Source organism: Eleutherodactylus coqui, chromosome 3 (assembly GCF_035609145.1).
Source record: "Eleutherodactylus coqui strain aEleCoq1 chromosome 3, aEleCoq1.hap1, whole genome shotgun sequence".
Taxonomy (NCBI): domain Eukaryota; kingdom Metazoa; phylum Chordata; class Amphibia; order Anura; family Eleutherodactylidae; genus Eleutherodactylus; species Eleutherodactylus coqui.
The window spans coordinates 301,223,316-301,236,860 of record NC_089839.1 but is presented as its reverse complement, the minus strand read 5'-3'; the positions used below and the strand labels follow the sequence as shown (position 1 = coordinate 301,236,860).

At 45.2% G+C, this 13,545-nt stretch overlaps 1 protein-coding gene across 1 annotated transcript in view; it reads right to left on the bottom strand.

The window, feature by feature from the left end:
* LOC136621924 (serine/threonine-protein kinase TNNI3K) overlaps window positions 1–13,545 on the bottom strand; it is a 328,182-nt gene that overhangs the window by 213,376 nt on the left and 101,261 nt on the right. The window contains exons 10-12 of the mRNA XM_066597788.1: window positions 10,845–10,989; window positions 9,528–9,632; window positions 3,576–3,670 (exon numbers count right to left, since the gene is read on the bottom strand). Coding sequence (XP_066453885.1) covers window positions 3,576–3,670; window positions 9,528–9,632; window positions 10,845–10,989 — 345 coding nt within the window. The remainder of the gene's footprint in view (window positions 1–3,575; window positions 3,671–9,527; window positions 9,633–10,844; window positions 10,990–13,545) is intronic.

Below are 13,545 nucleotides of genomic sequence, written 5' to 3'. Positions count from 1 at the left end.
GAACATAATAGAAGTACACCCAATAATCATAAAGCCAGGAGTGATATTCTTCCTGGGGAAATATGTTATGCCGAAAATTACCGAGTGCTGAAAGGACAAGATGATTTTATTTTATTACAGCCAACAAGCTGGTACTTATTCTGCCAGCCGGGAAGAATGATAACCTCCCAACAAAAATGAATACATAAGAAAGAGGGGGAAGAATAATTGTAAGCGCTGGGAGTGCGTAAAGGACAGAACCGTAGATCATCCCAAGACATTGATGTTTCTTAATCTAAATTAATTGCTTCCCTGTGCCGGATGGGTAACCCTTCATGTACCTCTCCGCCCCGAGTCATAAAACTTCCACGCGCTCCTGTTGACTTATTAAAGAGGTATTCCGGAGACAATGTAACATTTACAAATTTTCTCTAATGTTTCCATTTATTGTCATGTTTCAAAAGTCGATCTAAATCATCAAACTGAACTCTGGTACTTTCTTTGTCAACCTGGAGCCGCTTCCCAGCCAGCTTCAGATTTCCACATTATTTAAGATAAAGGATGTAAAAACTACATCTCCCATAATGCCCCACTGCCAGTTACTGACGAGTGCTCATTCACTACTGTACAAACTATTACAGAATGGGAAGGCACTGGCCGGTAAGACAGCGGAGTCTACAGGATGTAAGCACTGGATACCAATGGAGAACTCATCAGTGGGGACCACAGGTAGAGCCGTATCTCTGCAGCTTTGTAAAACAAGTCATACACCGTTTTCCCGAAAATAAGACCTACCCCAAAAATAAGCCCCACATTGATTTTAGGGTAAGATTGAAATATAAGCCCTATCCCAAAAATAAGTCCTATGTGCTGTCCGGAGCTCTGCCCTCCAGTCCGGGTTTACCTACAAAAGATCACTTCCTTGTTATGAGATTCATAAATCACACCTCTAGGAAGTGATGGCTCTAATTAGCTGAGCAGCACTCGAGAACCAATCAATGCAGCGCACGATGAACCAATGCGATGGCTGTAATTGGTTCATCGAGCGCTGCATTCATTGGCTAAGTGGCCTTTAAAGAACCAATCACAGCCCTCGCACTTTGGAGGCGGAATACGAATTGGCCAATTATTGCCATGGCTCAGCATGTTGGAGCTCCAGAGAGAAGCGGGAGGGACCGAGCTTGCTAGGTAAGTAAAATAAGACATTCCCCAAAAATAAGACCTAGCGCCTCTTTTGGGGCAAAAATTAATATAAGACAGGGTCTTATTTTTTGGGAAACGCGGTGCCATTATATTACAAAATTACATGTTATCGCCTTCTGACACATATCACTTTGAACGGCCAGAATACCACTTTAACATCTTAAGGATGCAGCCATTTTTTTTTTCATTTTCGGTTTATCTCCCCCACTTTAAAAAAAAGTCATAACTTTATTTATGTATCCATCAACGTAGCTGACTGAGGGCTTGTTGTTTTTGTGGCACGAGTATTTTTCAGTGATACTATGTAATATAATGGAAAACTTTTTAAAAATTCTAAGTGGAGTGAAATGGAAAAAAGCGCAATTACTCCATCTTTTAGGGGGAGGAGAGGTCTTGTTTCTATGGCGAACACCCGCAGCAAAAATGACATAATAAGTGTATTCTCTGAGTCAATGTGATTACATTAGTTTATGTAGTTTTTGTTTTTTGCTGTACTACTTGTAAAAAATAAAATTATTTTCGGCTGCCATCTTCTGACTGCTATAACTTTTTAATTTTTTCGTCGACATGCGAGGGCTCATTTTTTTCTGTCGGACGCCCTATAGTTTCTACTGGTACTATTTTGGAGTACATACAACTTTTTGATTGCTCTTTATAAACTTTTTTCTCGGAGATAAGGTGACTAAAATAACGCAATTCTGTTGTTGTGTATCTTTTTTGCAGGCAGGTGTCAGCTGTAATAAACAATTGGTACCTGCATTGTATGGAGCAGGACCGGCTCCTGATCCCCCTTCATACAAACCCCAACCTCCGTAATGTAACTGTACTTCATGGAGCATTAAGGGGTTTAGACCACCATGCACATCAAAGTTGGCTGAGTCCACCAATTTTGTTATAATTGACAGACGAGCACATTTGTACAGGGGCTTCCCAACTTTGCCACCTGGTGGAGAGTAGAAGGGTCGGGCATATTGAATTTCAACATCTGAGAATTTAGGGTTTGCTCTCCCTTAGTCCCTATACATGTGAAGCACCCACTATAGCTTTAGTTAGCTGGCTTGAACTGGAAAGGGTTAACCTATTACTTGCTTGCTTCTTTGCTCTAACTTCTTGTTTCTGTTTCTTTTCAGTGATACTCCCTCTTCTTCTCCCTCTATCTCTTTCCTCTGCTGACTCTCCAGAATAACTTGGCTTCGTACTCACACTTTTGATGTTTTCCTTCCCACTGCCCTGACTTCTGAATAAAGATGTTCTCCTGGTTACTACCTGGTCTCTATCTCAGGCTCCTCTGGACTAGATTCTTTCCGGGCCTGATCTACACTGACTAACCCTGCCCACTCTCTACCTTTTATATCTTCATACTCAACCAATCCTAGGCTAGGGGAAAGCTAACTAACCAATCCCTGCACTAGCTCAGTGTGATTGGCAGATGTGAGAGCAGGTTAGGGTGTATTCTGCAAAGTCATGAAGGGTTAGGTTGCATGAACACACAAATTTAACACATCATTGACCATTTAAAGGCATACACACTCAATTAACATAAAGTGATGGTAACAGTGCTGTGGGACCCCAACTATGGGGTATTACATGTGCTCATACAAATCTCCCCAACACCACCGATGACCCCTCTCCTTCTCTTCTACCACTAATCCTGGACTCTCCCTATTCAGAACACATGCATGCTTGTCTGAGCAAGGGTGACATTCAGGAGGGAGTGATGTTGGCCGAACGAGCATTTGGTCTACAGCTATTGAAGATATACCAGGCACCTTTCGCCTATATTTCATGGATAGTGTATTAATATGACCTCCAGAGCTGCTCTTCCGAAGACAGTTGTGGACAGGAAATTGCCAACATTTCAGCTATTTTGGAGGCTGTGGAAAACTATCCTTGGTCACCCAGCAAGCACACAAGTTTACCCAGACATCTTCCTAGTCTCTTCTGGCTATATACACGTGTATGTACGTTACTCCTTAGTACGGTCACACTTCTGTACCTGTTGTCATGAAAATGAAAAGCCGTTTTGGCAGCCAAATTTTCCCCTCTCATACTGTATATCACAGTGCCCGTATGACATCCCCAGTACCCTCATGACAATGACAGTCACAGTGCCCCCATTAGTGCCAGCAGCCATATTGGGCTCCACAAATACTCATCAAAATGTCTCTCAATGAAAGGATTAGTATTTCCCCCCACCAACACGAGCCATGAGGCTCCATCACCCCCAAGACAACAGCCACAATGGAAGCCTTGCTACAATATACTTGCTCCCATTTCAGCCACCAGAGGGCACTCGCATATAAATTTACTACTCTTGTTCTCATCTCTATGGTCAGCGCAGGAAAGCATGAACAGAGTTGTTGTCCAACGGTCAACAGCATTTGCTTTCTTACCTGTGTGTCCATCTCTTCCCTGGTGATTGATGTTCAAGACATTTTGATCGAGAAGGAATTTAATAAGCTCCAGATTTTTGCCGTATGTACATGCACTGCAGATAAAGCCGTAAGAATATGATTAATTCCGTAACCGCACATCACATGACTGCAAGGAAGGTTAAACAAAGTGTCAAAAGTCCTGTCCAGCGAATTTTTAGTTACATTTGTTCCCAGGAAAGCTGGATGACAACCATGATGGCCAACACAACACCAACAGGGTGGTCACATCATAGACGATGCCTCCTCCGTATACACACCATGCAGATTCCCCGCGTTGATGAAAGTTTCCACATCACAAATCTGTTCTGCGCAAGAAGCAGCTTACAGTACTTTCCGCTGTAGATCTACCCCAGACTTCACTCATTGCAATCCAAATTATGGGGAAAATCCATAGATAACGTGCCGATGGGACATCTGAATTTTGGAGCTTGTCCACGGTAGTAAATAGTGCCGTCACCCAGCTTTACAAAAAGCAGATATAACTGAGAAGCGCTTGAAAATAAAGTTTTACAAGTTGACAGAAGAGGCGACTTTTGATATTTACTGGTGATTTTCTTATTCTACTTGAGGTAAAATAGTACTGGTGGCCACTAGAGGACTCTGTGACAGTTGGTCCAGCAGAGAAAGGGTGTTTCTGCCTGTTAATCAAGAGGCACTTGCGAGATTTTGGTAAAAAGGAGTAGGGGTACAACTTCTAGCGATCCTGAACTTGGAGCTCCTGGGGTTCTGCCACCCAGACTGTGAGAAAAGAGATGCTGTCTATACTGCAGCCCAAGACGGGGAAATGGACCGTTTATGATTATGTGAAGTGCTATGGCATGTAACTTAGGGCCAGGTCTAATGTATAGTTAGTGGCCAGGCGGCCAGGTGTTTACTTGTGTACCAGTTTATTGTCAAGTATGCGGCAAACCTTTGCTGTAATGTAGTGAACTGGCAAGTGCCAGATAAAGAAAGTTCCAGTTGTCAAGTAAGTTTCTGAGAGTGAAACCAATGATCTTGTGTGGAGGAGATGATGGTCCTGAGCTGTGATGAATCCCCTAATGTCAAATACTTTATTGTGTTTGTCTCATCTGTCATGTTCCCAGTGCACCACCGGTCAGCTGACTGCCACAGGTCTGGCACCCAATACCCCTTATAAACAACAGATTTTGCCGGAAGCCTTGCTAGACCATACATATCCTCTGCAGTGACCACTACAGGGAAAATGTTGTACTGCATGATGAATGACTGTCCATGCAATACATGGATGGATGGCTCAGAGGGCTAATGTACCCTTTTAGGCCATGTTCATAGTGTGTGGATTTTCCTTGCATATGCAGTAGTAGAAAAGTGGATGGGATTTTCAAAATCTCACTCAGGGTGGAAAAACTTTGTACTAAATCCACAACATGTCAGCCATAGCCTATTGTGGATTTTCTGCAGAGATGTTGAGGCGTTTACCCATTGATTTGAATGGGGAGTTTAAAATCCGCACTAAAATGTGCAACACAGAAATAATTGAGTATCTTAACACAGAAACACTGTGGATCCGCGCAAAAAGCATGAAATCTGCACGTACAAATTTGTAAATAAAGTTATGCAATACAAAGTATAGAACAGGAAGAGGAAAAGCCGCCATTTTAAAATCTATCGTAACCCCTTTTTTTTTTTCATTGAACAAACTTTATTGAATAGAAAGTCAAGAAAACAAAACTGAAGCAAAATGAGTAGCTGAGGCCTTTGTTTGTCAATTTTCCAAGTGGAAACACTACAGAATTTTTGTGCCAAGCAAAAAAAAGCAGCAAATCCACCCCATGTTAACATACAGTTAGTGTGCCCCTATCCTGAGGGTAAGTGACCGGACAGTACGCAGACACCTGTCCATGTTGTCCAATACACACGGATGATGCACATTGACTTGCACTGCTATGTCCTATTTCCTGTGTAGGTAGGGTTACCACCTGGTTGGTGGTCAAGTCCAAAGGCCGGTGCTGGCCTTTATTTTTTACCGTAATGTAAACAGCGCAGACATCCGAAGGAGAGGACGTCTAACAGCGTCTATTTACAATAGCCGTGACCGGGCAGAAGCTAGACACAGTGAGTGATATACTCGATGCTATAGCGTTACTGCCTGGCCGTAGGTGCAGTGTAGGTAGGGCACAAAAGGGGGCACTATTACTATTAGACCCACTTCTGTGGGCACTATTACTTCTAGGGGCGACTGCAACTATTGGGGACGGGAATGTGCAGACGTGAGTCAGTGGCAGCCAAGAGAAGAGGTAGAGATAATCTCCCGATAGAGAGATTTCTCCTGCATGCAGAAAAGTTGTTGCCCTGGGGGAGGGTACTGCTCAGGAGAATAAGACATTTGTTGTTGAGATGCTCGAAGCTCTTGGCTTCCTCCTCCTCCTCCGCTCCTCCTGCATGAGTTTACCGTAATGGACATGAATACCCCGATTTCCGTTTAAGAACTGCATTGTGCCCGGTACCTGGACGGGTCTGGACTTTGTTGATTAAACTAAAAAGACTGAGAACGGGTTAAGACCTTGTGTTACTGCCGTTTACGTTACTAAAAGCTAGTGAGCGGGCTGTTCTTGTTATGTTATTGTTAACATTGTGATTAATGTTCATCGTCTGCGACATTTGTGACCTTTCCCCGAAGTCTACATGCTAATGCTAGTAACTGGGCCTACTTTCATACCAGGCCTGTGCCTGAATCTGTTTGCCCCGAGCTGGGGCATAAGACCTTGATGGCTCCGTTTCCCACCTTTAAGACAAAGGGGACAATGGTGACACTGGTGGAGTTGGGCCTGGCACTAATAAGAATCTTTATTTGTATAGCGCCAACATATTCCGCAGCGCTTACATAGACGGGGATACAGAAAGACAAAAAGTGCAAAAATTACAGAACCGCGGTTACATAGTAATCAGTTGATGGAAACAATAGAGGTGAGGGTCCTGCTCCAACGAGCTTACATAATACAAGTAATGGGGTGATACAGAAGGTAAAGGGCTGGAGATGTGCCCGGTATGGCGAGGTGGAGAGTGAGGGATGCTATACACATAGACAATGGTCAGACATTTGGCCGTGTGACGGTAGAATCATTATGACTGCAGGGGGTGGTTTATAATGGCTAGCAGGGATTGCAGTCAGTAGGTCAGGGAGCATGTTATCAGGTGGAGTACAGAGGAGTTTGTTTAGGGAATGCGGTATGCCTTCCTGAAGAGGTACGTTTTTAGAGCACGCCTGAAGTTCTGCGAGTCCTGGATTGCCCGGGTAGCCTTTGGTAATGCGTTCCAGAGGACCGGTGCAACTCTGGAGAAGTCTTGGAGGCGGGAATGAGAAGTTCGAATTAAAAGGCGCACAGTCTGGTTTCGTTAGCAGAGCGGAGAGCCCGGGCTGGTTGATGGATTGAGATGAGGGAGGCAATGTAGGGGGGCGCTGCACTGTGGAGGGCTTTGTGGATGAAGGTAGCGAGTTTAAATTGAATTCTGTATTTAACGGGCAGCCAGTGCAGTGACCGGCACAGGGCTGCCACATTCAGGATGGATTGGAGAGGGTAGAGTCTGGTGCAGGGGAGGCCGATCAGCAACGAGTTGCAATAATCGAGCCATGAGTGGATGAGGGCAACAATAAGTGTTTTTAGCGTGTCCACAGTGAGAAAAGAGTGGATTCTTGCGATGTTCTTGAGGTGCAGCTGACATGTTCTGGTGAGAGATTGGATGTAGGGGGTAAAGGAAAGATCAGAGTTGAATATGACCCCAAGGCAGCGGGCATGTTGTCTAGGAGTTGTGGTGGCGCCACACACTGAGATGGAGATGTCAGGATGAGGTCGGTTAGTGGAGGGTGGAAACACCAGTAAGTCAGTTTTAGAGAGGTTCAGTTTTAGGTAGAGAGAGGACATAGTGTTAGAGACAGCGGACAGACAGGCGGTGATGTTTTGGAGGAAAGGTGCAGAGATGTCACAGGAAGAGGTGTATAGCTGGGTGTCGTCAGCATAGAGGTGGTATTGGAGGCCAAATCTCCTGATGGTTTGTGCAATAGAGGCTGTGTAGATAGAGAAAAGGAGGGGGCCGAGGACCGAGCCCTGGGGGACCACAACAGCAAGGGGAGGAGGAGGGGAGGTAGAGCCAGCAAAGGAGACGCTGAAAGAGCAGTCAGATAGGTAGGAGGAGAACCAGGAGAGAGTAGTGTCCTTTAGGCCGATGGAGCGAAGCATACTGAGGAGGAGTTTGTGGTCAACAATGTCAAATGCTGCGGAGAGGTCGAGGAGGATCAGTAAGGAGTAATTGCCCCTCGATTTGGCTGTCAGTAGGTCATTGGATACCCCTGTAAGGGCAGTTTCTGTCGAGTGTTGGGGTCGGAAGCCAGACTGTAGGGGGTCTAGGAGAGAGGGCTCTGATAGATAGCTTACAAGGCGGGAGTAAACCAGGTGTTCTAGTAGTTTGGAGATGAAGGGGAAATTAGAGATGGGTTGGTAGTTGGTAGCATCAATCGGCTTCTTTAGCAGTGGGGATATGATGGCGTGCTTGAAAGCGCTGCGGAATAAGTTAAAGCGCTGCGGAATAAGTTGGCGCTATACAAATAAAGATTAATATTATTATTATTGAAAGAAGAGGGAAAGATGCCAGAGGTCAGAGAGAGGTTGTATATAGTGGTGAGATGGGAGATGACCACTGGGGAGAGGGATCAGAGGAGGTGTGAGGGGAGGGGGTCGCTAGCGCAGGTGGTGGGGCGAGCAGAAAAGAGCAATTTGGAGACTTCTTCCTCTGTCACTGGTCTGAGTACAGACAGTGACAGAGGAAGCTAGATGCAGTGCTGACAAGACTAGGGTCAGGGCTAGTCTGGGATTGGGAAGTTATTTCCTGACGGATGTCATCAATTTTCTTTTTGAAGTAAGCAGCCAACTCTACAGCACCGAGATCCGTCACAGGGGGCTGCGGTTTGGGGTTGAGAAGGGAGTGAAAAGTATCAAAGAGCCGTTTAGGGTTGTGGGATATTGAGGAGACTAGAGAGGTGAAGTAGACTTGTTTGGCATGGTGGAGGGCGAGGTTCTAGGTTCTGAGCATGAATTTGTAGTGGAGGAAGTCTGCGGCCATTTGTGACTTCCTCCACAGCCGTTCAGCACTTCTAGAGCACCGCCGGATGAAGCACCTTTGAGACGTGAGCCAGGGTTGCCACGTTCTACATCCGATGGCTCGGGTCCTGGGGGGCGCCGCTTCATCCAGGGCATGTTTGAGAGCGGTGCTGTAGTGAGCGGCAGCCAGGTTGGGGCAGGCGAGGAGAGAGATAGGGGACAGAGAGGAATGTAGGGATTCAGCAAAGTCCTGGGTGTGTGTGGCCTTTAAGTTCCTGTAGGTACGGTAGGTAGGTGGGTCTGGAAAGATGTTAGGGAGCGTGACAGAGAAAGAGAGGAGGTTATGATCTGAGAGCGGGAGAGGGGAGTTAGTGAAGTTGGAAGCAGAGCAGAGACGGAGGAAGACCAGATCAAGAGTATTGCCATCCCTGTGAGTGGGAGAGGCTGTGAGTTGAGAGAGGCCAAGGGAGGAGGTGAGAGAAAGAAGCTGAGAGGCAGATGGGGAGATGGGGTCATTAGTGGGGATGGTAAAATCACCTAAGATGAGGGTTCCTGTCCATTTCACTTGTACGTGAAATGGACAGGAATGGGACATGCTATGAGCTTTTTTTACGTGCACCATGGGCATAGGCTTATAATGGGGCAATGTGGTGTCTGTGAATTAACATGAACGGCACACAGCCCCGTATACGATAGTGTGCTGCAGGCCTTAGGGTTTTGAATCTTTTTGACTTGTCAATGTACCAGATGAATGTCAAAGAGATGAAGTGTAATCCGCAGACGTCTCCACATATCGTACTTAAAATCAATCAGGTATTAATTTCATAGAGAGACGAAATGTGCAAATATTTACCTGTGAAAAGCCGTTTCACTGAAAATATTTTCCTTTGTCAGACTCTCCGTACCTGACAGCTGAATTAATTCCTTAACTACTTCAAACTTTCCATTGTAACAAGCGCTGTGGGAAAGATGGAGAAACGTTAGCAAGGCTGTAATATCAGAGAGGCAACCCCTGTACATGCTATTGGCCCGTGGAGAGGGGGGTCTGTGTTTGGGTTGGCCTCATCCTTTTGGACCCTTGAGGAGTGACGCCACAAGTCAGAAGGGTTTGTGTTATGTTCAATTGGGGCTACAGAGAATCTGCTCATTGGCCCAAGCTGGGTGGCCCAGTAGAAGTCAATGCCATAGAAGCTGAAATATGGGCATGCACATGTTCTATATACAGGGGCTTATCAAAATAATGGAAACATCAAGGATTGGTAATGCTCTTCATAATGTATGTAGCAATAATACACACATGGACTCTGAGACCCCTTGTTTGTTGTTAATGTGTAGTGTCTATCCAGAATGACCTCCGAGCTTCATCATCATTTCCAACCTCCTGCTTCGACCATTAGAACAGAGAGAACTCCACAAACTGAAGATTCATGGCAGAACAGCAATGCACATCCCAATGGTTACACGAATGACTGCACGAAGCCAACTACAGTAGTGCCACAAGCACAGATCCTGGTTTGCCGATGACTGTTATTTTCCACCACAGGGCATGTTTACATCTGGCAAATGCCAAAGAAAGCCTATCGTCCTGCCTGTCTGCTTCCCACAGTCAAGCATGGTGGTGATGGATCTGTCATGGCTTGGGCGGGCATCTCATGGTTTTCTACAGGACCTATCGTCATCCTAAAAGGCAGAGTGACTGCCAAGGACTAAAATGACAGGTTGGCGGATGAGCGCCACCCTGCGGGACAGACATTGTTGACAGAGGTTTCCAGGATGATAATGCCCCTCACAAGCATGGTTTCAGGAGCATGAAGGCGAGGTTCAGCATCTTCCTTGGCCAGCAGAGTCAAGAACAAGAGTGGGAACACATTATCCTCCACCAACATCTCTACCAGGATCTGAATAGTTATTGCATGATGAGTGGTCTAATATTCCATTGGACAGCAGTCAGCTCTTGTATGAGTCCATTCCAAACTAAATTCAGGCCGTATGAACTGCCGAAGGCGTCCTACATGTCAATGATGAAATATCTCATGAAGCATCTAGGTGTTTCCATCATTTTGATAAACCTTTGTAGATGGATTGTAGGAACCCCGGTCTGGCACTACTCTGGGGACACCTATATGCACGTAGAGTCCAAAGAGTAGAGTGCTGGGTAGAGGATACTCACAGGTGTAAGGCCGTGTCCCCGTATATATTCACCACATGGGGCTGCACATCAGCATTATTGTGCAGAAGATGTCTGACAATTTCATAGTGCCCGAACCGTGAGCAGAAATGCAGCGGAACGTGATCTTCATTATCTTGGGCATTGACTGTGGAAAAGATGGATATGCCAAAAAAAGTTTTAATAATGACTCTGGACTAAATTTTCCAAACTTTTGAATAGTAACCGGCTACATAGCAGTATGGGAACAAGTTGTGCATAATCGTACAAATCAGCATCCCCCTCTCTGCTCTGGTGGTCCTGCCCGTGCATGCATGGCAAGGTGGGATATTCATTTGAAGGCATTGTACATAAAATACACGGAAACAATCAGTTGGTTGTTTATGATTAATCTGCTAGACTTATTATGTATCAGGGCTGGGTATAAGCTGGTGAGGGTTCCTGGATGAAGATGTGGTGAAGTCCCTTTTTATCAGTAGACGGAGAGGCGAAAAAACGTTGGCGCAGCTCGCCAGAAGCAATCAAATTACTTGAATGACTATGTTCAACTATTCCTTTATTTGGTGATATAGACAACGAGCATTAAAATACACATTTCGGGCCGAGACCCCTTCATCAGTTCAGATGGATTACATGATAAAAGTAGACGATATGTGAAGAGTAAGTAGTCAGGGACCTGATGAGTGTGAGGTCCCAAGTGCCGGGAAAGAATACAGAGATGTGGGTAAAGGGTGCAGTGGTCAGGGCTGGAGAAGTATTTGTGAAGGGGTCTCGCTCCGAAATGCGTATGTTAATGCTAATTGTCTATATCACCAAATAAAGAAGAAGAAGTTGAACCTAATCATTCTAGTAATTTGATTGCTTCTGAAGTGCTGCGCCGAACCACCAGTTGTTTGTATCTCCATTCACCCAGGCCCATTTATATGGAGCAGTATCTGGTTGGCAGCTCCTCTGGAATAATTTTTACACATCAAACCTGTATAGCCCTTGTCTTTTCTTTGGGCCCCTCCTACCACGAGGGTTTTGCTCCATCCATTTTTTCTAATCTGACTCTATACCCTCTTATTAGTGACAGTCAATAATGGCCAATATGCACCAATTCCGGTTGACGGAAGTCATAGTAAAGCCTCTGCACATGAATGTATAACGTACTATATCTGGATACTGGGACGTGCTGGAGGGGTATGGGTGGTGGGAGCCATTAGTTTGAGGATGACCCCGGGTGACTGAGGATGACCCCATTGTGAATGTATTAGGGTGCTTTCACATGTACCAGAATATTCTGCAAGACGCTGTGGAATATTCCGCTGTTGGAATTTTCACCACAATCTGTGGATTTGCTGGCAGGATGAAGTCATTTTGGAATCCACGGCAAAATCCACATTTCGGAATATTCGGCAACATCTTGCAGAATATTCCGGCTTGTTTGAAAGCAGCCTTAAGGCCCATTTACACGTAATGTTTATTGCTAAAATTCCTTCAAATGACCGAAAATGAGCGATACTCGGTACATGTAAATGCGGGCATCGTGCACTTTTAATCTGAATGATGATTTTAAGGTGAACTTTGAAGGAGAGATATAAAGTATCTCTCAATAGACCGCATCCTGTGTTCTCTGCGGGAGTCGGGAGATTACATTGTATTCTGCAGGGAGCCCCGTGAAGAACAATACAGCAGGGCATGTGATTAATCACAAGCTGGGCTGTGCAAACAGCTCAGGAAGGCCCATTTACATGCAATGGAAGATGATAAAGTGTTAATGGCCATTTGTGGCCATTAACACTTTATGCAAAAAGATCACTAAAACTTCCAATCGTTTGAAAGATTATCTTTGCGTGTAATTGGCCCTTTACAAATGTCTATGCAATACGCATTCCTGTAGTTATGTATGTGATCATGCAATTCAGCTCTTCGTTTTAGTTCCCTGGGGATCCACACAAGTCAGAATTGGGCTAGAGTCGCACAGACGCATTTGTGCGGGTAAAATTCATGCATGCAATACACAGAGAATATAACCTATTGATTTCAAGTTGTTCGTTCATATTTTTCTGCGCATTTACATTGCGCAATTAAAAAAAGGAACATGCTCTTTTCCTGTGTATTTGTGCACCAAAATCCGCCATTGAAGTAAATGGGGGTGCGCAAATGCACACGCAATACACTAGGAGATGCGTGAAACTCTTCGTAATTCTGGTGGAAAATAGAACACACATCTGGAAGTCATTAAACTAATTAGCCGTGTTAATTGGTGCATCTTTGTTTGCGGGGCACAAATCAACATGCCTTGCAGGCAAATAAAGGACCGTAAAATGCACCAATGCGCCTGCAAAAAAGTATCATTGTTCTGCAAATAGCTACGCTCGTGTAACGGGGGCCTTAGAGTAAAAACAAAGCTGTAGTAAGATCTGTCGGAAGTAGATCACATGATTGCTGATGGCTTCCAGGTAAGGAATAGGAAATTAAAGGGGTGTTTGCACCTCGACTTTTCATGGCCGAGATGGAAAAACCCAGATCTCTGTCCCGACCGCCTGCACTTCAGTGAGAGCTACAGAAACCGTACTCAGCTCTGTTCGCAAGGCGCCAGCTGGGTGGCCGGTAGCCACAACAGAGGTTTTCCACCTTGGCTATATATTATTTAACGAGGATCCATCACGTCCTCCTGCTAGCGGGGCCACTTACATAACTTTACAACTGCAGCCCAACT